Genomic DNA, 25688 nt, shown 5'->3' on the forward strand with positions numbered 1-25688 from the left:
TTATTAGGTAAAAAGAAAAAACTTTAAGATATATCATGATGTACAGTATGTAGGTATAATCAGGATTTTTTACTCCAAATTATGCATGCAGTTTTGCATTGAGCTACATTAAACAGACTTCCAGATTTTATCATTATTACAGAGACTTAATCAGTTATAGTCTGTATAGTGCATAATGTACAACCTTAGACGTGTGATGGTTTCATATAAAACTGTATATAGTACACACGTGCCATACAGGCCGCACCAAGTCCAGACACAGATAAGACACTTCAGGTTATAAATGATAGGGAAATGGGAGTGTTCCTACTGTAGTTTGCTTGGTTATGTCTTTCACAATCTCCTCTGACGGTGCACAGTAAGAGCATTCTCTCTGGGCTTTCTGTGCTTATGAAGTGTCTAATTGCATTTGGTAATGACTCTTGTGCTTTTAGCCACAGCTGCCTGTATAGGCAACACCTTTAAATAGCCATTAAAAAAATATACTTGAAATGAAGTTTCTGTCGCAGCCTGACCCTGCCCTCATTTCCCCGACAACATAACACTTTCCTGCTGTTTTTTTTTTCTTGTTGTTGATCAGAGTTGTAATTACTGGGCCAATTCAGGGGTCACCTTGAGACTTATAGTTGAAACTTGTGCATTTCACCTTGATTAAGTCTTGGTAAGATCCATACGAAGCATGCAAACTGAGTGGGAAAAACTGAACGAAGGAGAGGACAGAACAAATTCTAATAGTTTAAGAAAAAGAAAAAAAGACAGACAGACAGACAGAAATATTCATGCAGTAATTCAGGCCTGTCCTAGCCTGTAGACTTCTTTCTCGATCACTGAGACAGATGCGCCTGAATCTGTTCCCTCTTCCAAAGGAGTTTTTCTTTTACTCTCAACTTCTGCTGGTGTCTCAGACTGATAGATCTCACATTCTCAGCAATGGGCTTGGCTGTATCACTGGCTAAACATCTTGTCTATGCATAAATATTGTATGTACGTAAAAAGGTCACGCACTGTATGCCAGTTAGGTGTATTGTTTTATGTAAATGTCTATGTGCTTATGGTTAGTATGTGTGTGTATGAAACCTGACACTATGTTGTATGTAATCTGGTTTAGCTGGGCGAGAGACAGCTTGATCTTGTCACATCGATGCCAAGACCTATATACCTTGCCACACACTTGGTTTGCTAATATTTTCCACGCTGTTCGGCACCTAAACAGCACACACACCTTTACAGCCAAATGAGAGCTGTGCAAGCTGACACCTGCCCAACTATAAAAAGTGTAGTTCAGTCAAAAATGCAAATAAACCTAAGCCCAACCGAAGCAAGCATGGCCACAGTAACATGTCAGTAGCTTGCATGACCATACTATCGGGAAACATAAGAATCTCTGGGTGAAATTTTCTTTTGGACTGAATTTATCATCCATATTGAGCAAAAGTACATTTCTGTTCTCATTTCACCCAGACCTCAGTAATCATGCATGCTCAGATGACGTGCATAGGTTTGGGATATTTTTTAGGTTGTTTCTTTGTTTTTTATCCTGTTAAGTATTTGGATTAAAATAACGTTTCTCGAGGCTGTGGGTGTGCTTTGTGCCGTGCCAGGGTCGTAATTGGTTGAGTAATCTGGCAACTTGATCCCCTACATTTCTGCCCCAGCGAGTACAGATCATCAGTAAAGCTGAAGAAGAGTGGCTAAATTAAAGAGGATTACTGTCAACTGGTTTGGGATTTGATTCATCTGAAAAGTGCTGAACTGTTGTCTAAGGTACGGGCAGGTAATACCGTCAAAGTGAGCATTTGTGCAGGTATGTGTCACTAAAGCCCTTCTCACCTCCACCCTTTGTTTGATTGTGTGCATACCTTTAAATGTATGCAGTACAGAGACTTCTGCTCACTACTTAAGGTTTTAATTTCCACCTGGGCCAGATTTCCCGTAAGAACCTACATGTAGACATAACACTGTTGGGGTGGAGGAGTTAATGATGATGGTGACCTCTTTGTCTTCCTGCCAACTTCTGTCCTCTACTAGTCATAGACAAGAACTAGTCATTCTTGTGCTGTTTGATTGTTACAGGTTTTTTGGAGTAGTTCCTAATCGGGTCGGGGATGTGTCTTGTCTCACAAGGTGGCAGTGTATGATTACATCTGGACCCAGGAAGAGTCTGGAGGGTACGACTCCCCTGGGGCTGCACCCACTGTAGCGGGAGAGACGAGCACCCATGTGTCCATCTACACACTGTTCCTGAGTGGCCTGCGCCAGCGCTACAGACACTTCCTCAGGCAGCCTAGTGGAGCCATTGTAGAGGTAGGACAGAGAGGTTTCTCTCTCATACACACTTGCTTCCTCAATCTTACAAGGTCATATGTAATTTAACAATCTCAACCACTGATCAAACTACCAGTCAGGTGTTTAAAGACTGGATCAGTTTATCGAGGCGTGTTGGTAGTTTTGGAAACTGAATATGGTTTAAAGGGGAGTTCTTGATTTGGAAATCCAGATTTTGGTACCTTTGTCCTCATATTTGTTTTAATGTGCGGATTAGAGAAAGAAGGAAGAGCTGGAAATTCTTGCGAATGAGCATAATAAGCTTATTTTACCTTTTGTTATCTTCACTAGAAGAAGAAAGAGATGGAAGACAGATACATACACATAGTCTAGGAGTATCTGGCCTGAGGCAGTGACATCACTCAGATCAAAGAGAGCTAAAAGAAGTGCTAAGCATTATTGTTTTCTTTACCTGCTGACCTGGCTCTAACGCCTGCTCACTGGGTTTTAGCTAGGAACTAAGGGGGGAGCAGTGACGTGTTCCCCACTGCCTATATTCCTGGTACGTTTTTGCACGACGCTACACATTACTGCACCCAGTCGAGCAGCACTGAGCAGACTGCTGGCCAGATTGCTGTCTAATTAAATGTTCCGCAAATTCCACTTGGTAACAACTGCAAGCATATGAATTAACTCGCATCCCCCCAAGAACAACCTGGATCAGCCCAACAAAATTAATATTTTAAAACTTTCATGTCAAAAGCAGCAGATTTATGCCGTGTGTGTGTCAACAGCTTGCTCCCAGGGACTGCACTCAGCTAATGGCGGATCACAAGTCTGCTTTTGACGGATGAGAACGACGCCAACCCGCGGCATATCTATCAGTCTCAGCGATGCTCCACAAATGCATAGAATACAAAGGAGTGTGAAGTGATCTTAAAGAAAAAAAAAACAGCTTTGGTGTAACAGGGAAATCTTACAGGGCCTCCCTTAAAAAATACACATCTGAATTTGTCATTCTTTTCATATGGACTGCTAAGAGATTCACCCAGGAAGCATTGTATTTGATAAAGGGTATAATATCACCCCAACTTGTACCGAAATCCGCCCACACACTTTACTACTACTACTACTACTATTACTACTGTACTACTACTAATACTACTACGACTAATAATAACAATAATAATAATAATAATAATAAAAAAGGGAAATTAGTGCCTCCTAAGATAAGTCCAGGAGATGTACCAGGAGACATTCATGTTTTTTTTTCCAGCTTTGAAGCCGATATAATGTAGCGGAAATAACTATAGCTCATTCAAGGCATTAGGTGTGAGAGCTTCACTTGCATTTATGTGAAAAAATAGCTTCTTTACCTCCTTCAACCATCTTCTAGGTGCAGAGAGATATAGTGAAGGAGCATAAAGATATTTCATAGAAGGTCAAACACTGATTTTATATCTTGTTGGTACTTCATGGATTTCTAATAACATCGACTTCTACCATGAAAGTTGCACTAATGCAATTGCTTGTGTTGCACCTTTTATTCTGAGACATTAGTGTCTGATGGATGAATCCCATTTCACTTACCATGATTTTTGGAAGGCTGATTTTAAACACAGTGCAGCAGAAAGCAAATTTCCTCACCATATGGACCGAACATTTATTTGATGTAAACAGTCATTTAGTAATCGCAGCCTACCTTTATTACACCACTGTGATGTTAAACTCAAAGTTAGAAATTGCTTATGAAACCAAACCATTATTTAAACAGATGTTTACCAACTTCTGAATGGCTTGAAACGGCACATTATAACAGCTCAAACCTGAGTGCAACCATAACTACTCAGCTCCTGATTGAGCAGAGTGCAGCTTCATCTGTAGAAACAAGTTGCCGCTGGACATAAACGTTTGTGTATTCATTATGCTTTGCAGTAGAACGACAGAGGCTTTATGTGCGTCTGCGCATGTCTTTCCTCTCAGGCTACTGTTTAAGTGTCTGTGGCCTAAGAAAATGTTGCTGTGGCCCACTGTGTTGTGGCGTCTCTCCTGCCCATATGTCTAGTGGAGCATATGTGAAGCCTGGCATCACTTCTGTAAAATTCCCATTAAAAATGCACAACTAAAGCTCCAACAGCTTGAATATTACCTCCAAACAGATTATTAATGCCTTTGTGAGAAGAGAAAATGAAAAACAAAACCACACTGAACATTCAGCATGCACTAAGCACGGACACTTTTTCTTTTATCTTTTGTTGGAACAGTTAAGAGTTTATCTGTTTTTTTGTGTAGTTGCCTACCACCAGTAGATATATCTAGAGCTGAATTACTGACATACAATAATAGGCCAGGTTAAAAAAAATTAGTCTAGGTTTTAAATTCTAACAAGGAATACCGATTAGCCATAGGATTGTGATCACCAACTGTATACCAGCAAACTGGTGATACTGTAGGATCATGGGCACCCAAGGATCAACCATGCCCATGTGATCAAAGGCCAGCCTATCAGTCTGATCCTACAGAAAAGCCAATGCAGCACAAATTACAGGAAGAATTTCAATGTTCACCACGACACAGTGGAAAGGCACCAGAACACCCAAAGCACCACAGTACAGCATGTTCTGTATGGTGCCGAGCATGCAAATAGCCCCAGGCTGCCGTCCGGCCTACAGACTCTCCAGATCCCAATCTTAGTGAGCACCCATGGGATGCACAAGACAAATTCATCCTATTGATGAAGGCCCCAACCTGCACCCCACAAGACCAAAAGGCACCCAAAAATGTCCTGGTGCCACATACCAAGAGGTCTGGTGGTGTCATACCCTGAGGGGCCTGAGCTGGCCCTAGGGGAATCCATAACGTAGGTGATGGTATGACTGATGTCAAACTCATAGCTATACCGCTGATTTGACTAATTTCTTCTAAAATAAGCAAATAAGTAAAGGCTGTATTGTACAAAGTCTACTAAGGCCACACTGGAATATTGAGGGGTTCTTGCTGACATCAAATCTCCCATTTATCGCTCTTTATCTGTGCCTCATGTTCATGATTCACCTTGTATGCAGTCATGTGGAACACTTCTTACCCGCACACTGTCTCAGATCAGTTCTCAGAATATGAAAAAGTTAACCTTTAAGAAAGAACCTTGCAGCTACTTTAATTGACAAGCTGCATCAATCCTCTCTCCTCCCTGGCCTGCTCTGATAATTACTCCTGCACGTGTTTGATTGCTGCTGTCAAGGGGGAGACTATGCTTCATTTGCTACGGGGTTGACGCCTCACTTAAAAATACAGAGTTTTTTTTTTTTTATCATACACCTTTTGTTAACTTTTCTATTTTATGTTTATTATTTTCTTTTATTAACTTGTTTTATCTTTTTTTATTTAGTTTTTGTTTCTGTGCTAGGAAATAATGTCCTTGACTCTGTGTGTATGTGTGTATGTGTGTGTTACATTGCATGCTGGAAGGCATAGCACTTGTATTGGAAGACCATGGGTTTGTGAATAGTGCAATTATCTTGCAGGTTTGTGCTGGTCCAAAATGCTTTTAGTATCAGACAGATATAAGACAGAATACCATAAACTCCTTAAGTATTTTCAGTGCAGATGAGCATATTTGTAATTCAGTACTTATATACAGTGACCTCCAGAATTATTGCCACCGTTAATGGAGGAAGGTGTGGGTTGAAAAATGTCTTTGTAAGGAGGCTGTACCCTCCTTTTGCCAACATAACAGCATCAAGTGTTTTTTTCCTCTTTGTAATGCTTGATGAGATGACTCCCCCAAAACAATCTCTCCAAATTACTGACTATTCAGCTTAGTCCACAGAGTTTTTCATGGGTTTAAGTCAGAGGCCTGAGATGACCATGAAAAAAAACTTGTGTGCAATGTGTCCCTCATTTAGGTATTCTTGTAGTTCTTCTAACTAAAGAACCAGCTCGAGTCGAAGTTCCAGCAGTATCTAGTATCTAAATCCAGGTGCTATGTTAATTTAAAACACTTTATATTCTGGAAAACATTCTTAATGGATTATATCCATTGTTTGTGATTGCAAACAAGTTGCTAGCACTATTCCTGCCTCAGCTCTATGTGTGGAGTTTGCATGTTTTCCCCATGCTTTGTGGGCTTCCTCTGGGTACTCTGGTTTCCTCCCCCGACCGAAAGATTAGGGTAACTGGAATTCCCAAATTGCCCATAGTGTGTGTGTAGCATGTAAGTGTGTGCCGTTCACTGGGGGCTCCAGAAGCCTGTGACCCTGTATACAGGATAAAGCAATATAGATGGTGAGTGAGTGAGTGTGTGAGTGAGTGTGTGAGTGAGTGTGTGAGTGAGTGTGTGAGTGAGTGTGTGAGTGAGTGAGTGAGTGAGTGTGTGTAAGTGAGTGAGTGAGTGTGTGAGTGAGTGTGTGAGTGAGTGTGTGAGTGAGTGAGTGAGTGAGTGAGTGAGTGAGTGTGTGTGAGTGAGTGAGTGAGTGAGTGAGTGTGTGTGTGAGTGAGTGAGTGTGTGAGTGAGTGTGTGAGTGTGTGAGTGAGTGAGTGAGTGAGTGAGTGAGTGAGTGAGTGAGTGTGTGTGAGTGAGTGAGTGAGTGAGTGAGTGAGTGAGTGAGTGAGTGAGTGAGTGAGTGAGTGAGTGTGTGAGTGTGTGAGTGTGTGAGTGAGTGAGTGAGTGAGTGAGTGAGTGAGTGAGTGAGTGAGTGAGTGTGTGAGTGTGTGAGTGAGTGTGTGAGTGTGTGAGTGAGTGAGTGAGTGAGTGAGTGAGTGAGTGAGTGAGTGAGTGAGTGTGTGAGTGTGTGTGTGAGTGTGTGAGTGTGTGAGTGAGTGAGTGAGTGAGTGAGTGAGTGAGTGAGTGAGTGAGTGAGTGAGCATTTGTGTTTCATTGGACTTTGGAGCAATGAATAAAGGACACAATGTTATGATCTAGGGATACTACAGTTGGTCAGATCCACAAAGTAATGACCAAGAAATGAAGTCAGCTGACTACCTGAATGTACTGAATCGATCATATTATCAGGTATATTCCAGTCACGTGAAAGAGTGGTCCTGGAAGCATGAGGAATACTTTTTACACCACACTGCCAGATCAAGCATTAAGGCGGTGGAATTAAATAATGGGCCTTTCAACTGTTTTTTTTCTTTACCCTGGCAGTGTATTTTAACAGTGAAAATGGGTGTTCTCAGCATTTTTTTATAACGATTGCCTCGCTCTTGAAGGTCAACACATTTAGTTTTATTTCAATGGTGTTTTCTCTAATCTTCTTGAGATGCAATGTTGACAAATGAATAAGAGAATCTATGAAAAATGGTTAACATCCTTCTTACAGTCAATAACTATGTTTTTTTTAGCATTCAGATAATGTACAGTATGTAAACATCTCACAATTTGAATCAACTGCTCTGGAGGTGAGGTGCAGCAACTTACCTGCACCCGCGTTTCAGTGTTCAATTAATATGAATGCCTTCAGATATGAGATATATGCACTTAATTATTATTATTATTTTTTTTTTCTTTTTGGTTTTGTGATCCCATCATGGTGGTCAGCTTATTGGGGATTTGGACAGTGTGGCTGCTCATCAACATGTCCCGTGTCAGAAGACACGGCAGAAGGAAGTCGACCGCAGGTTGAAGAGTTCAACACATGCACTGAGAGAAAGGAAGAACAAGAATCCTGCATGGCGTAAGCATTGGTCTTATACAAATTGAACTTTTAAATTGAGTTTTAGATTTTTAAAACCTATGTTTATCATTGCTTTGTTTTGTGTGATTCATGTACGTGTGTGTGTGTGTGTGTGTGTGTGTTTAGGTTGTAACAGAGTGGAACCTCTCAGCGCAAGTGCCTGTGAACCCAACACAACATTGAAAGATTACTCAGGACTAGTTTCTTTACAGGAGCTAAAACTACCTAAGAATCTTAGTGAAAACTTCTAGATGTGACAAGTGTGAAAGGTCTCAAATAAAAATCAGGTGACACACCAGCATATTTAGCAAGGTGCTACAGTACTCCTAAAACTGATTATGAGCTTCATTTTTATTTCAAAGGTGACAGTGTTGCATTTGCCCTCGAGTTGTGTAGAAAAAGGCACCAATTTAAACACAGAAAAAGGCATGGCATAAAATGAGCTCTGAATTGAGTCAAATTTCTAAAATAGGTTTAAATGTGTGCAAACGAGCTTCTGTCCACTAAGATAAAATATTAGACAACCTAAATCTTATATACGAGGGCTATAACTAAAGTGGGCATAATGTTTGTATTAACTGACATTATTCGTTCAAATTGCATATGTTGGTAGTTTCTCTTTTCCTTTACACAAAGGAACATGGTATAAACATTACTCAAAATAGTTGCCATCACTGAACCTAATTTTTGCATCCATCTGTGCAAAAGGGTTTTTCAAAGACAATTTGAGAGTTGGGTTGCATTGATTGTAATGGAGTATATATATCAACCATGTGCACTTTGCATGTCCTGTCAGTTAATCAAAAAGTTATGCCCACTTATGCATTGTTTTTGGTACAGCCCATATTTTATTTTTTATTTAGCATGAAACTTGCCTTACAAGAACAGAGGATAAAAGTACATCAAGTGTGGAAATATGTGAATATTATTTTAAACTTTTATAATGTGAAAATTAAATTAAAGCAGTGTATATTCATACAGGTGAACAAATAAATATATCATTCATTATATCTTTAAAAATTAACACAACTCTGAAAGCAATTAATCAAAGCGAAGTAAAAATTTATATATATATATATATATATATATATATATATATATATATATATATATATATATATGGTGTCATCAAATCAGTGCATACATACTGTACATATACATAACATATCAATGTTGATGGGAATATATGTAATGATAAAGATAAAATATGTAATGATAATGTTGTAGTGAGAACATGGGATGTTAAACTTGGGAAATTAAACATACAGTAGGATTTTTATAAGCAGGACAAATAAAGTAGATAAGCACAGGATCTGAGCGACTTCTGGAATGCCGTGGTTAGTACCTAACAAAAGTGAGCAAAGGAAGGAAAGCTGGTGAAATGGAAACATGGTCATATGCACCGAGGCCATTTAATGTTTGTAGGGAGTAAAGGTTAGCGCATTCAGTCCAATCCCACAGAAGAGCTAATGTAGCATGAACTGCTGAAAAAAGTTAATACTGAACACCATGCAAACGCAGCACAAATTGCATTGCAACTTGCTGTCTGGCATGCACAGTTGCAGACTGGTCAGAGCAACCGTAGAGCAATGGAAGAAGGTGGCCTAATATGTTAAAAATGTGGAAAAAACATTTCTTTTCATCTGGATCTAGAAAAATGATGGCACCAGGATGCATTATGAAAAGAATAACAGTCATCAAGTGCAGTGTGACAATCTGGACAACGTTGTGCTGAGGAACCTGGGGTCCTGGCATTCATGTTACAAATATCACATACGTAAACATTGTTGCTGACTAAGTACACCTGTTCATGTTAACATTATTTTTAAATGGCATCTTTAAGCAGGATAATATTCTTTGTCACACTGGAAAATTGTTTAGGAATGGTTTGAGGGAGGCGACAAAGAGTTTGCGGTGTTGAACATGCCCCACAAATTCCCCAGATCTCAAGCCGATCGAACATCTGTGGGGTGTGCTGGACTAAGAATTCTGATCTCTGGAGGCCACAATTTTCAACTTACAAGATGTAAAGAAACTGTTACATCTTGTTGCCAGATACCACACTTTTGGTCCTGCGAGGTCTATGCCTTGGGGTGTCAGAGCTGGAAAAAGGGGGATTTACACCATAATAGGCAGGTGGTTTTAATGTTATCGCTGTTTAGTGAGAGTCCTGCATACTGCATGCTGCAAACCTCGGTGCTCATTGCACTTGACAGTATGATGCCTTGGACTTCTGCATTGATTCTTTACATTTCCACATGTGCTTGCTTTGCTTCGTGTCCTCTGTCCACCCCAATGCCCCCCCCCACCCCCCCCTCCTGATTATTGTTAACCCTCACGTGTAAAATTGTAATCAGCTGTTTCACATTTCTTCCTCTGGTTACGTGGGTATTTAAACCCTTGTCTTTCATTGTCTCCCTGTGGTGTTGTGTCTTTTTAAACTCATTGAGCCATTTGTATTTATTGTGTTTGCTTTGTTGCTTTTTTGACACTGATCCTGCTTCTCTGCTTGCCGATTTTACATTAGCATAGTTATCGCCTGGACTATTCCTTTTTTTTTGTTGTTGTTGTTCTTTTGAACTCTGTATTGGACTGTTTTTGGATAGCATAATAATATTTACTCCATAAATACCTGGAACAACCATAATAAGTGTTTTTCTTATTTTTACTGAAATATATATACTTAGTATAGTATACTGAACATATATATTGGTAAAGAGCCTATTCTTTAGAGTAGGCACTGTATTTAAACCTTTAGCTTCCCTTTACTTGAAAACACAGACCTCTTACATACACCAAAAAGCTAAACCTGAATTTGATGTAGACATTATAATAACTGTTAAGTAAAAAGTATTCCATTATAAAATAAATGCTCGTTGATACATTCTTAGTGCTGCCTCCACATTCTGAAAAATTAGGATCCTAAAAGTCGCTTATCAGCAGCCAGTGATAAAATATCAATATTGGGAACCCATTAGGCAGGATAATATTCCAGCTGCCTTGATTTGTATTGAGTATGTGTCTGCTGGCCAGGGCTTTGATGAAATGAACTGGCCCACAAATCAGGCCATAATGGGAGCCTACTTATACATACAGCTTAATTAAAGGTTGTGGGCTTATTAACATGTGTCTGAGAGATGGAGACCTGCTCCTGCACTGAGCCAGGTTGTAAAGGTTTTATAGATAACCTATCATTATTAAAGCCCATCGTTTAATATTGGATCTTAATAACCTGTCATTTTGATGATGATTCCGATGATGATTCTCTTTATGGCAAGTCATTACACCTCAAAGTTGCAGCTGGATTGCAATGTGTGTGTGTGTGTGTGTGTGTGTGTGGGTGTGTGAGTGTGTGTGTGTGTGGGACAGGTATGAAGTGATCAGGAACTGTGGGCCCCACTGCAGTCGTTAGATTCTTATGGACATTGCAGCTTTTAGCTTCTCTACTATTGTATAGAGGATTAGAGTAGATTCTTTAGGAGTTAAACCAGTGTTTAATATACTATTGCTTTAAATATACTGTATATTGTATTGATAGTTATCATTAATACTCTGCTGATTCCACCATTACACAGCTTGTTATAATTTTGAAAGTTAATAGAATTCCTTTATTTCATTAGCACTGTGGTGATGACGATGATGATGATGATGATGATGATGATGATACTGTATATCCAACCTGATTCTCACACTTCTTTTCTGAGAATCTATGCAGTCTTTTTTCTTTTTTTTTTTTTTTTTTTTTTTACATTTTTCAGACATCCATGTGATACTTTTATGGGCAATGCTGTTGCAATATCTAAATATTTTTCAACAGTTTTGACATGGGCAAAAAATGATTTCTGTGTTATGATTGATTTTCTGTCCTTTGTAATTGACTTTTAGATACAATGGCCACACATACATGCTCAATGAGAGCTACTGGGGCATCTTACCTTTTACCCACAATTATTAATACTTTTCATATGAATGTTATAAATGGGTAAAGTACATTTGTTGTTATGCACATTTTGATGAATGACTAAAAGAAAACTAAATATTATTTGTGTGGTGGATATATTTCTATAGACATGTATTACAGTATGTATGTTGTTGTGTACTGTATGGTCTATGAGCCACAATAACATTCCTCATATTGAAACATGTCTAAGACCCTGCTGTGATGAGAAACAGACAACCAACCACTTGGAAATTGGCTATGGATGAAGGATTGGAAGTCAGTTAAGACTCTCTGAATGGTGGCAGTTAACGCTATAATCTAACTTAACTGGTGGGATAACAAGGAAGTCATGTAGAGACCAGTTTAAATGGGATAAAAGATCCCAGTATTGCTACAGCACCTAATCTTCAAACATACCAGAGCCAGACACACTAAGACACCATGGCAGTGTCACTGTTGTGTTGGCAAAGTTAGACCACTGAACAATATACAGGAAAACAATTTTCTTCTCCTTCTTCTTTTTCTTCTATTTGTCTTGTTTCTTCTTCTCCAGGTCTGCCTTTCTCTTTGCTGTTGGCAATGAAACCTTTGTGCTTGCTTTTACTTTAAGAGCAGGTGCTCTCTCTATCAAAGGACTGGAGTGTTCCACTGGTTCAAATATTTGATTGCTAATGACAAACACCATTTCACAGCGATTTAAATTTCAAATTGATTCCTGCAAGCAGAACCCCTGGATACTTGTGTTCCTCAGCTGCTGATTCCAGTTAAAAGAAAAGTCTTTCTTCTCAGCCATAATGTACAAACTATGAATTTTTTTAAGTACATACATAATCCAACCTCTACTTTGAGGGCAAAAGTTTATAGAAAAAATGTTTCTCTAATATTTGTATACGTGCAGTTCTTTCTTTGTGGCTTCCCTGCTTAAACCACCATCCCAATGAGTCACATGCCCACTTTTTCCTCGAAAACCTTTACAGCTTGGTCGAAATGTGGTGCTGCTGTGCTTTTTATGGATATGTTCAAAAAACGTTTGGTAAAGACGTGGTCTAAGCAAGATGCAAGACAAACTTAATAAGGACATAGTAATGATGGCATTGACCAGTTAATGTTCTAACTACCATCCTTTTAGGGACGTACTGCAAGCATGGTGCAGACAGGAAAAACTGGATGGAGTTCTGACTGAATTGTCATTGGGATGTCACTGTGTTGTTTCTACATCAATGGTGTTCTCACAATGTCCTTTTCAGTCTTGTGTTATTACCATGGTAGGTCTGTGTTGCAATATGTATTCCTACTCACTGAATACAATAACAAAGTTGAACAGTAAATGTGCCCAATGATACATGCCTGGTAAGAGCATGGAATGATTTGATTACACTTAGTAATGTCTCGGTTTAATCTCACTGGACCTGGTGACCTGGACCAGTATGAGCTTGATAAATGCACATTTTTCCATTTTGACTTTATTCTTGCTGCATTTTTTTAACATTGCAATGCAAAACTTTATGGTCTACATAGAAGGGTGGCATTATTTTAAGGACACACTGTGCATCTGTTTGTGTAGTGAGAAACCTAAATAGGTAACCTAAGCACTTTTTTCTGGATTTTTTTTTTAATATCTGCAATTATATTCTGTGGTGAAACATTTCCCTTCCTCCACCTTCACAGTCACCAACATACAGGAATCCTAACACTGGATGATGTTGTCACATACATGTAATGTTATGTCATGCAAGCAACATTGAGACAACATCTCAGGGGACTAGGACATTAGACAGTTTACACCCTTCATCACAGAGCACACTCAAACTATTAGCAATTTGGGAATGCCAGTTAACCTAATCTGCACGTCTTTAAACTGTGGGAGGAAATTGGAGTATCCAGAGGAAACCCACTGAGTACAGGGAGAACATGCAAACTACGCAGACACAGACCCAAGGTGGGAATTGAACACTCGACCCTGGAGGTTCGAGTCCACAATGCTAACTAATTGAACATTGTTTTGACTCCACAAGTGCAACCACATTGGGATAACATTGAATAAATGGACCCAAACAAGATTGCAAATACAACACCTCAAAATTTTGCAAATAAAATACCAAAAAAACAAAATTCTCACAGCATTTATGCCCCTTAATGTCTGTTTGTCATTTAGGGAAGGTTGTTCGGAAATCATTTCATCAAGATACTTCTAACTTTCAATAGAAAACTAATAACCAATAGTGTAACCAATAGTGACATAACCAATAGTGTCCCATGATGATGATGACGGCGACGATGATGATGATGATGATGATGATGATACTGTATATCCAACCTGATTCTCACACTTCTTTTCACACTTTCTTAGTGTCACAACTAATTGGTTATGACACTATTGGTTATGTCCATGTCTTGCAAGTAAACATTGCCACAACCTTTTGACAACCATAAACTTCTGGTTGGAGTTTTCATCACATTGAAACCACTCTATGGGGCTGAGGATGGGCCCATATAGTCTGCTTTAAGACAGATGTGATCATTGAGGATAGTTCTACTTTGAAACCTTGAAGATGGCTTTGGACTGCATTTGATATAAAAGATTTTTATGTGATAGCTTGTGTCTGCAGTCGACGAGAGAGTTTTAAAACTGAAATTACCCATGGCTCTGTCAAAGAACATTTGGTATTCTTAACAGAGTGCACTTTATGAGTGTGTGAAACACATTTCTTGTTATAAAATTGCATTTTTACCCATATAGCACAAAGTTATAGAATGGTTTTATTTACAGTGCTGGTATGACCCAAATGAGGACATGTTCCCAAGTGAATCTATTATAAAAAAAAATATTAGCATTGAAATGTTATAAGCACCAAATTATCACTAATACACCTCTGCATTATACACTGCATGTCAGATGTTATTCTTTATAATCAGTCCTCCTTTAGCTTTCATCTGACCACAGCATATGATTGTATGAAGACATGATCGGATTGTAATTCTAACTGCACTGTAGTTCACTAGATGTTCTTAGGAAGAATAAAGTTAAATATAATACATTTATTTACTAAACATATATCTTATGGATGACATGTTATGCTATGCTATTTTACATTACATTATATTATATTTATGACGTATTTACATTATGTCATAAACAACACTTCAACGCTCAGATAATTCAAAGTCATTCCGAATTGCCTCTGAACTTTCCATGTTGTGGAATTTCTAGGCAAATACGAGCTAGCTTCTAACTGTTATTTCTCCATCTCTTTTGCTCTCTCCTTTTCTGCTCTCTCCTCTCTCTCTCTCTCCGTCTCTCCTTTTTCCCCTACCTATCTCTCTTTTGAGCTATACATGTCGCTTCTGAGCTGCCAGTGATCCAGACCTCCTTTGGTCCTGGAGTCCTGCTTCTGGTTGGAGATCTCATCACATGGATGCCCCGTGTGGTCTGCCTGGGATGCGTGTGGTGACTGGGGATGGCTCCACTTTTCCATGAAGGTGGTCCTGTCCTCGACTGATGCAGACAGTTGTTTTCTGAGGACCTGTGACTTTAGTCGCTCAATAGTTCAGGACTGGAATTTCTTACAGTCTACCTGAGCCTCCAGGAACAAACTGGACTTTAATCTTGCACATTTCCTCTTATACTGAACTTCCGGTCACGCATATTATTATACACATCAATCCCTGCTATCTGTTTTCACAGGATGATCCACTACCTCCATGGTTTATTAACTCATCTGTTGGCTACCTATTCAACCCTGTTAAATACAATGTTGGTCACTAACTATCAGCTGTTAGCACAACTCAACTTCCACCAGTTGCGGATGCTGTTGACTGAGCAAAGCAACTGGTGAAATAAACTAGCAAATCATAATATGTTGATAATAACTGTCAGTTATAGAACTGGTATATAAAACCAAGTAGTGTTGTACAGAACATTGTACAATATTCAATACAACTGGCACTTACTTGTGTGATATTGCGTAAATATTATATTATATTATATTATATTATATTATATTATATTATATTATATTATATTATATTATATTATATTATATTATATTATATTATAGTATAGTATAGTATATGATAGTATAGTATATGATAGTGTAGTGTAGTATAGTATAGTATATGATAGTATAGTATACAGTAGTATAGTATAGTATTATAATGGTATAGTATAGTATTATATATTATGGTATTATTTCGTGATTATAATTATAAAATGCTCAATTTGTCCACATATATTTCCCATAAAAAAGTATTAAAAACAATATTTGGGATCTATAAGTTCCTTGTGTGTGGACATTGTTTAGATTCATTTTAACCACCTCTTTATTTTTCTAACTTAATTTCTGGCAGCCATTCGACTAACTCTAATCATTAGGTAAAGCTATCTTCTCTTCAAATAATCTTGTATTTGAATGCTAAAAATGTAATGAACTTCATGCTTCATTGCTTCTGACATTGCTTAATTAATGGGTGCAGTTAAAGTACATAGGGCCTGGTAATTGATTTATATGCAGAATTTGCACATACAGCTGTTGGTTCCTGTAGGAAAGTAATCACTCAAAGTGGGCTCATTTTTACTGATGAGTGAGGTGCCCAGAGGTCAAAGGTTCGTTAACTGAACACTGTCTCTTCCCTGAATCTTCAGATGTTTCAGTGTTGGGATAAACTCGACATGATCATTAGTTCATGCAGTGATGTTTCCTTCTACAACATCTGATTAGGCGTAACTCCTATTCAAATCCTCTGGGCTTAGTAACCATAATTCCTGTTTCTGAACCTTCTTACATTAATGTTTACTTGTTGGTCGTTACACAATGTTGATTAAAGAGGATCTGCACTTGCACCCACCTGAGCATTATTTCTAATTAGTGTTGTTATTCCAACAACACTAATTAGAAAAGCATCATTAGATTTATAGTATATCACAATGTTAATACTATATGACTCAGGCCTACTACTATACCATGAATATTTTTAACATAACATTCACTCATTCAGGATAGAACCAGTATTATGCTTTCAATACACTTAGTACAGTTTGTATTTTCTCTTCTATGGCTATTCAATGGAGGGATTTAAATCCCTCTATTTGGTGTCACTAAAATATTACTATGTCACTACGAAATATTAACCAGATAACTGTAAAGTTGTTTCGTGACAATAACTATTGCAAAAAAAAAAAAAAAAACTGGATATTTAAAGGGACGATATTTAACCTTCAAAAGAAGGTTTATAAACATATTTTAAAAGATAAACTAAATTTTTATGTTTTGCAATGCAATTAATAATATTAAAAGGATAACCTTTTCTATCCTTTTCTATAGCATTAATAATAATACTAATAATAATAATAATAATAATAATAATAATAATAATATTAATAATAATAATTAATATTATTATTATTACAGGTATCTACATATACTTGTTTTAAAATTAAAACTGCTAATTTAGCTGGAAAAGCATGTCTGCTGTAAGATGTATGAATAAAAATATTTGTAAAGTGTATTTCTGTTTCTGTAATGTGATTTCCTGAATGTGAACCAGTGCCTGGTCTGCTTTAATCCTGCCATGGCTAAAAACACTTCACCATGTTCACTGCACAGCCTATTTAAAGCATTGTTCACTCATGTAGTTCTATAATTATTGGAGGAATGGTGTGTGTGTTTTCTGCCGAGACTTGGAGGTCGCTGGCCTCTAACCATTATTTGGGGTTTGGAGAGAGGCCTCACTGGAGCGCAGATCAATCTTTCACCTGGGGAACCACTGCAGCATAGTTCTATCACTGGCCTATTGATTTTTCCATGTGTAAAGCCCTTATGTGCGAGAGGTGTTTTCATGTGGACACCACAGAGGGAAAGCAGCCCTGCAGCACACACACACACACACACACACACACACACACACACACACGCACCCTCGTTTATTTACGCCTGCAGATAGCAGTCAGCTCAGACTCCAAGAAAATGCACGCATAGGCATATTTAGTGCTTTTTAGATCTCAAACACACAGATGTGCACACACACCCACATGCATACGCATTTTTAGGTGACACCACACTCCTTACATCTTTTATTCTTTCACCAGGTTTTCTTACATAAATTATTTCTTTTATTCTTGTGCTTACACATACACACGCCCAGCACAACAACAGTGCTGCCGGCATTTTTTTTTTTTCTGTGTGTGTGTGTGTGTGTGTGTGTGTGTGTGCTCTCAGCCAGTGAAGCATGTCCATATTGGGTCAGGGTGTTTCTATCTTTCCTGCTGCCTCTAATCAATAGGAGTGAGGTGATCCAAGTGTGAGCATGGCTGCTGTTATTGTCATTCATGCAACCACAGCCAGGCCTCAGTCACATTTACATGAGTTATTAATGGGAATTGAGGAATATGTTGGGATCAGCTGAGAATGTAGTGTGGAATTAGACTTTATTTATGCCTTGATTCTTGATCGGATCTGAATCCGTTAAACCGCCCCCTAGTTTTATGCTATGTGAGTTCAATGTGGTTTATCGCAGGACTATTAGTCAGGCGAATGTGATTGGCTGTGAAATGAGCGCTTTGCTGTTCTTGATGTGAAAGATGGAGAATATGAGAGAGAAAATGAGGCTTACAGTAGCAGCAGTGTACAAACCACAACAGTGAAACTAATGGTGAAAAAGAAAACACAAAAGAATCCATCAAAAGCCAATAATCTCTCTTGCCTTCTCTCTCTCTCTCTCTCTCTCTCTCTCGCGCTCTCTTTCTGCTACCAGCAGTACATCAGGGCAGCAATCAATACTGCATTACTTTGAGCAGCCAGTATACACAATACTCGTCAAATTGATTATTTTCATGCTAAAATGGCAGTTTCTTTTGCTGTGTAACAAAAAAAGGCAGCGTGATAACTGCTGTTCAATTAGCTGACCCAGACGACAAGGCCTCAAATAAGACAAATGGCTATTTATTTGCAAAAATAATACATTGCTTTAACAAGACATGAGAAATGAAATGTCATTGTTGGGGACCTTGCTTAAAAGATGACTTGTTTTCATTTGGACATTGAAATTTCATGAATATATTTTCCAAAGGCTCAGGAAAACCGTATTCATCATTAAGTTATGCAGCCCGATAATGTCACGTTAGGGATTACTCACTTTTCTAATGTATAGTGTGTTAAGGTTGTTCCTGACACATACTTCTCATGCTGGACTGGGTGTCGTGTATATTTCTCTTTTTCTTTTTCGGAGACTGTCGGAGTTGGCCATCTTAAAGACGTCTCCACTTACTGGGTGCAAGTATTTACGGCGTCGCCAAGAGAGTCGAACCATTTGAACAATTAAAAAGTCATTTTCTTAACTGTCCTCCCAGGACCTGTTTTTCCTCTTTTTTTCTGAGAAAACATTAAATTGCTTCAATCAAGCATAACCGTCTCTTGCTTGTGGTGTAATTTGTAGCTCTGTATGCATGGTGCGTGGTTATTTGTCATAGTTTTTTTCTTCCTGTAGCACATTTCCCAAATGCTCTGATCAGCGCTTAATACTCTAAATTGCCCCTCTGTTTTTTATGCTATATGAAGCAGATGTGGATTTGCGCAAACTACATCACTGTGTGTTTGAAAAGCTAAATTAATTACTAAAACAGGACAGAAGCAAACATATGTTGCATAGCACAGTGCACTGACTAAAATTAATTAGGTATATTCGAGCTGTGACACACCGACAAACAGCATACCGGCGCACTCCTGGCATTGCTTGTAAATCACGGGGGTGTAAAGACCTTATATTGGAGATCCAGCTACAGTATTTTTCCTTCCCCTCACTTACCCCTTATTCGTTCCTCACACCAAATGACCTTTTATGCTCTGAAGTGCATGGCAGCAGGGTCATAGCTGTGATATGATCAATATTCTATTATGATAGTGTGTTAAGCGTGTGGAGGTTTACAACTCCACAATAATAGTGTTTTTATATCATCCAGTGGCAGTCTGGACTGTGCTGTTGTTCTGGGACAAGGCCTATAGATCCAATTCTTAGCCATTAACTGGAGAAAACACTTCCACTATTCCGCTGGCTCATAAGGCAGAGGGCACAAGTGGAAAACTAGCACGGCTACACAAAGGACTATTTTCCACAGGTCTAAGATCATTTAAAGATTTTTTTTGGCTGTTGTAAAAAAAAATGTCTGAAACCATTCCTGAGGATATGCAAGTTGTAACTGCAGTAACACAATCCTTAACTATAACTTTAAATAGATCTCTGTACCCCTGAACCTGACCCCCATCTTTAAACCTAACCCTAACCTGGATCATGACAGGGTCTGAACCAAGCGTAAATGAACATGCCAAAACCAAAATCTATTTTTTCCCCAGACTCTTGGCTGCTCAGTGAAACATGATGGGTATTTTAGTGGCTCTAGCTGCGCAGGGGACGTGAAGGCAAATGTGAAACCCTGACAGAGTCATCAAAGATTCATTTCATTACTCTTTCCCCCTTGTTCCAATAATTAACTGCTGGGACTATTTCACCACATGTGCATGGACTGACATCCCTGTGTTCAAATGTCACTCCCTGGTTTATGCTAAAAGGGGGCTGTAAAAATAAATAAATAAATAAATAAATAAATAAATAAATAAGACCTCACTATTGTATAGTCCCTTTGGAATTAGAAGGTTCTGTTTGACGTTTTTGTCCAAATGGAGTTATTCATATTTTCTTATTCTGTACAATTTTTTAAACATTTTTAAAAACAAATTTGTAGCTGAATTGTCCTTAATAATGTGCTAGCTTGTAAAGTTATTTTCCTATAATCTCTCCTGAAATTTCAACACAAAAGAACTTTTTATCAAAATGAAAATTTTATCAAGAGCTACTGACACAAGCTGAAACAAAACAGTGATCTGTTATCTGAAAATGCTAACTAGCTGGCTAACAATAATTCAGGTAAATGATTTGGAACGTTCCTTCTGTAGGGACTAGATTAATAAGCATGTATATTAATCAGATCTGAATAATTAGTTAGAACTACTACCAATATGGGATATATATAAAAAAAACATTTTTGATACATTTTTGAAGCAAACCCTTGACATGGCTAGACATTGCTTTGTTGAACTGGTAGCCATGGCTCATGCTCTTGCAGCTTAACATGCCAGGCATTTATTTTTTTTTTATTTACTGTAAACATACTTAATGTTATACATTTCCTACAATGCTTAAAATCCAGCAGTAAAACATGTCAATGTTTTGTCCGTGCACTTCTGTTTAAATTAGCATACAATTCCTTTAGTATTTGGGATAGTCACGTTTGCTACTTAACAGGCTAAATACATTAAATGCACTAAAAGCGACAAACACTTCTCACCATAAATGGACAATCATTTGGTAATTTAGAGTGATTTCTAATGGCAGATCGATAAAATATCCTTAAAACCAAATTCTATCTCTGACAGCATTTTTTCCCCCAATAGAGTCAGTGCTTTTTTTAAAAAAAGAATTCTATTTTATACAGTAGCAAATTGAGCTTTTATGCATGTATCTGCTACCTACTGATTTTGTGGCCTTTGTGTTTTCTTTAAAGTGTTATTTCTTATTTGTAGTCTTAAGCATCTACTGTACAGCTTGTAGAGTATGTGACCTGTAGTACATTTAACCTTTATATGTATTTTTATACACATATATTGACTGTAGCGTGCAGTCTCAAGCATCTGTAGTCATGTAGTGCACATCCTCCTGCACAGCACATATCCGTCATCATGTAACCGTGAGCAACTGGCATCCTAATCCCCCTCCTCTGGCATTTCTCCAGCTCACCCTATAAATGAGGTAATTGTCCTTGACTATAAAATTTGCATTTTCAAGACTTAATTGCTATCATTACATTTTTTCGTAATTCTATTAATTTAACAGAATGGGGTATTGGGTTTTATGGTTATCATTTGCATTAAAACAATGCACTCCTAAGTAGAGAAATCCCTTATAGAGAGAGAGATGAGAGGAGAGGCAATGGAGGCGAAACAGGGACATCCGGCGCTTACTCATGATTAAGCTGAAGCATATTAGAGCACAATAGCCATGGAGGACACAGATTCAAAAGATAGGTTTTTTTTTTTTTTTTTTTTTAGAGTTTTTATGTTTAAAAGCTTCTGAAGACATTGGAGAAAATGGGCCAGGCCTCAACACATTGTGTGAAGTAAAGCTTGTGTGTTAATGGAGGAGTGAACGGGACCATGGTGCTCTTCATGAGCAAGCCTCATTTCTTTGTGCATACATGTGCACAATGTCAGCTTCACTTTGTGTTGCTGCTCCTAAAGAGCAATGCAGAGAATGAGAGAGATGGTGCTGAACAAGGGAGACCGTTTGTCTTCGTACCCTCAACATGACCTTCGCTTTCATATCATAGAGCTTTCGAGAGATAGAGAGAGAAGGAGAGAGGAGGGGGCATCTTTAATGCCTCTGCTGACCTCTTAAGAGCCTCAGTGCTTCTCTTTTAGCAAAAGAATTTTTCTGCTGTAATGCCATCATTTAAGGCTTGCATGAAACAAGGAGTTTGCAGATATTTTTGTTTATTAAACTGGAGCACTGGGTTAGAATGTCTTTATTTTAAAAGGAATTTTAAAGCATCTGGTTCTGCTTCTTCACAGGTCATACCTCTGATCCCATTTTGTTATTCTCTTTTTCTACACTTGTACTTTTTTGCCTAGGCAACATGGCCAACTGTACTATCTTAAATGCAAGCCTCTATTCCCATCCAAACTTAAGGTAACATGACAACTGCTGACACACACCAGGCTGTTTGGGCATAGCCTGTTCAGATGTGTGTGCAGGTGTACATGTTATGCATGTTTGTAGACAAGATAATAGGTCGTGTCATAAATATGAATACATCAGATTAGCTTTACTGCATCCATACATGAATGTGTCCACACGCATGACGGCACAGTCTCCACATCCACTTTGACTCTAAGACAGCAAAGACACAAAGGGCTTGTCATCCTGTGAATACAGCAGACTGAGCATGAGGATATGAGCTGATATGAGCATGAGGTCACTGAGACTAAATTGGTGCATGGATAAAATGCTATGGTAGGATTCAACCCACTGCCAAAGTGATACACAGCCAGCCATTTGAGCGAAGATCACCTCACTGATTCTAGATACAGTATGATGAATATAAAGGCAGCATAGTGGCTAAGTGGTTAACACTGTCGCCTTGCACCTCCAGGTCCTAGGTTGGATTCCTGTGTCGGGTCTGTGTATGGAACGTTCTGCTTGGTGTGTTTCCTCCGGGTTCTCCAGTTTCCTCCCACAGTTTAAAGACACGTAGATTAGGTTAATTAATGTTTCCAAATTGCCTGTAGTGTTTGAATGTGCATGTAAATGTTGACTGGAAGTCCTACTATGGTCGTACAAAATGGAAATGGCCTCCATCCAGATGCATGTATGATGAATATAATCACTCCAAATGATGTCAGTGAAGTTCATATGTATATAGTGTATATATATATATATATATATATTTCCTTCTGATATTAGACCTGCAAACTGCTCATTAAAATTTTCCATGGTTCTTCTCATTTCCTGCCAACTGCTGTACACTACATTTCCATCAAAATTCCTTAGTTTAACATCCATTCATTTAAGGTTAGCCTCAAAATCAAGATAATCTATTCCGGCTAGTTTCATGTTACAATCCGCATCTTTTCAGCTCAGATTTTTTCGTCAGAATGGTTTTGCATGTATGACTGTTTAGATTCATAATTACAAGTGACTTTTATCTGACTTGAATATGCACGTATCTCTCCTTTGAAACGACACACATGCACACTAGACAAATTTTACAGGTGTCTTCCATTTTTTAAATGGTTTACTGTTGTCTGATGACATCAACACCGGCAACAGTAAAAGTTACTATTCAAATAAAAACATGACCTAAACTTTGGCCAGTTTACTTCCCACATTGAAATACTTGAATACATTTAAAAGTAAATTGTCCAAATATCTTCAAGGTTAAGTTTTAATTTAAGCTTTAATTCACTCAAAAATTTAACACAACTTATATTGGAACATAACTTAAAATAGCTTAAAAGGGATATATATTTATGTGATGGAAAGCATATGGAGGTGATATGAGCAAGGTACACAAGATAGAAATCAGGTTTTTAAAATAACCAGAGATCAGATTGGTCACAAATTTAAATGCATATATAAAAAAAAATAGATATATCTCACACACAGGATGCATGACATGATTAGATCTTTAAATGTCTTGGATTAATTTTTCATAGCATTTAATTGTATATTGTATTGTTATTTCTCTGAATATGGCACCTGGTAAAACAGCGTGGCTTGTGTAAATCCTCAGCCAAGAATTATACGTAATGTATAACCAAATAAAAAAAGAAAGAAAGAAAGAAAAAAAAAAAACACATAAGCTATATTATAACTGGCAAATTAAATTCCCAAACGTCATTCTAAAAAGATATTACGTCTTGCAAAGCATCCAGCTTCATTTCCTGCCAATATTTGTCATGAAAGTGGACATGTACTGGGACGTGTGTGTATGTGTGTGTGTGTGTGTGTGTGTGTGTGTGTGTGTGTGTGTCTGCATGTGCACAGAGCAATTCGTAACCATAGCTGGCACACTCTGAGTGTTGGCTGCATTTCGGGCCCGTCAGCGGACTAATGTGCCATCTGTTGCTCAGGCCTTGGCCACAGAAGTGTGTATGTGTGTGTATGTTTGTGTGAGGTGTATTACAACAAGGGAGGAAGTCCCCAGGCAGCCATGTTACTGAGAGGAGGAAGTATATGTGAAGCATGCAAAGTCAGTGGGACAGTCAGCTGGCTGCAAGTCCTCCTGCCTGTTCCTGTGGGGGAGAATCAGGAATCACAGTAAAGGGCAGTGTGTGTGTGTGTGTGTGTGTGTGAGAGAGAGAGAGAGAGAGAGAGAGAGAAAGAGAGGGGAGGTGGCGGCATTGAGCTGAGGCAGGTGCAGGTCACCTGCTCTCCCTGAGGAATGAACAGAGGTGATCTGGAAGCTAATGCCCTGCTTCTCACCTGGAGCTCCAGAGGGGTTTGTGGATGGCTGCAGCCCAGATAAGCTTGTTCTTGCCAAGCATGAAGTGTGTTTTGGTTGGGAGATGTGATGGTAGTCATGGTGGCACTGGCAGCCTGCATTAATCGGCTGTTGTGACTGACTCTGATGCAGGCTGAAGGTTTTGCGCTGCCTCGCACTCATGTCAGAGAGGATTACCAGAACCTCCTGTAAGCTTCCAGAGAGCGTGCGCTTCATTAACGGTAAGAGAGCATAACCAAATTGACAGCAGCTTCACACTTTAGGCCTTACGTTCACTATTCCTACAATGTTAATGCTTCGGTGCTTAGAAACATTCTCTGGATAAATGTCGAGGAATAGCCAGAATACCAAGAATGCCAGGGACCATGTGTTTTCCTGGCTGTTAGTCTGAGCAAGCAGAGCCACTGATCAAAGCAGTCTGGAAATGACCCCGGTTCCTGAGAGAATTAGCACACATGCACGTGGTGTGAAATGAAATGGATGTAAGCTTAGATGTGTGTGAGCCATTTTCTCAGCATGTAGAGGGTCACAAACACTTACATACAGACTCAGCTCCCACAGGTGCTGCAGATATTAGTGTGTGTGTGTGTGCGTGTGTGTGCGCGTGCATGCACACTGATGTGCTGTCTGTATTAGCACAGGCTTAATAAGAAAGGGAGATGCAGAAAACACATTTTCGCTAGATTGTAGCTACAGTGTAACTAAAGCTGCCATTGAGTGACAGGATACAGTTTCCTAAAACTTGCTAGCTGCTGGATGT

General features: G+C 38.6%; 1 protein-coding gene across 1 annotated transcript in view; it reads left to right on the plus strand.

The window, feature by feature from the left end:
• ofcc1 (orofacial cleft 1 candidate 1) overlaps positions 1-8454 on the plus strand; it is a 32456-nt gene extending 24002 nt beyond the window's left edge. Inside the window, exons 6-8 of the mRNA XM_053487401.1 lie at positions 2125-2304; positions 7805-7940; positions 8067-8454. Of these exons, the coding sequence (XP_053343376.1) occupies positions 2125-2304; positions 7805-7940; positions 8067-8191 (441 nt within the window). The 3' untranslated portion in view covers positions 8192-8454. The remainder of the gene's footprint in view (positions 1-2124; positions 2305-7804; positions 7941-8066) is intronic.
• Positions 8455-25688: the final 17234 nt, after the last annotated feature.

This window comes from Clarias gariepinus, chromosome 26 (assembly GCF_024256425.1).
Source record: "Clarias gariepinus isolate MV-2021 ecotype Netherlands chromosome 26, CGAR_prim_01v2, whole genome shotgun sequence".
Classification (NCBI taxonomy): domain Eukaryota; kingdom Metazoa; phylum Chordata; class Actinopteri; order Siluriformes; family Clariidae; genus Clarias; species Clarias gariepinus.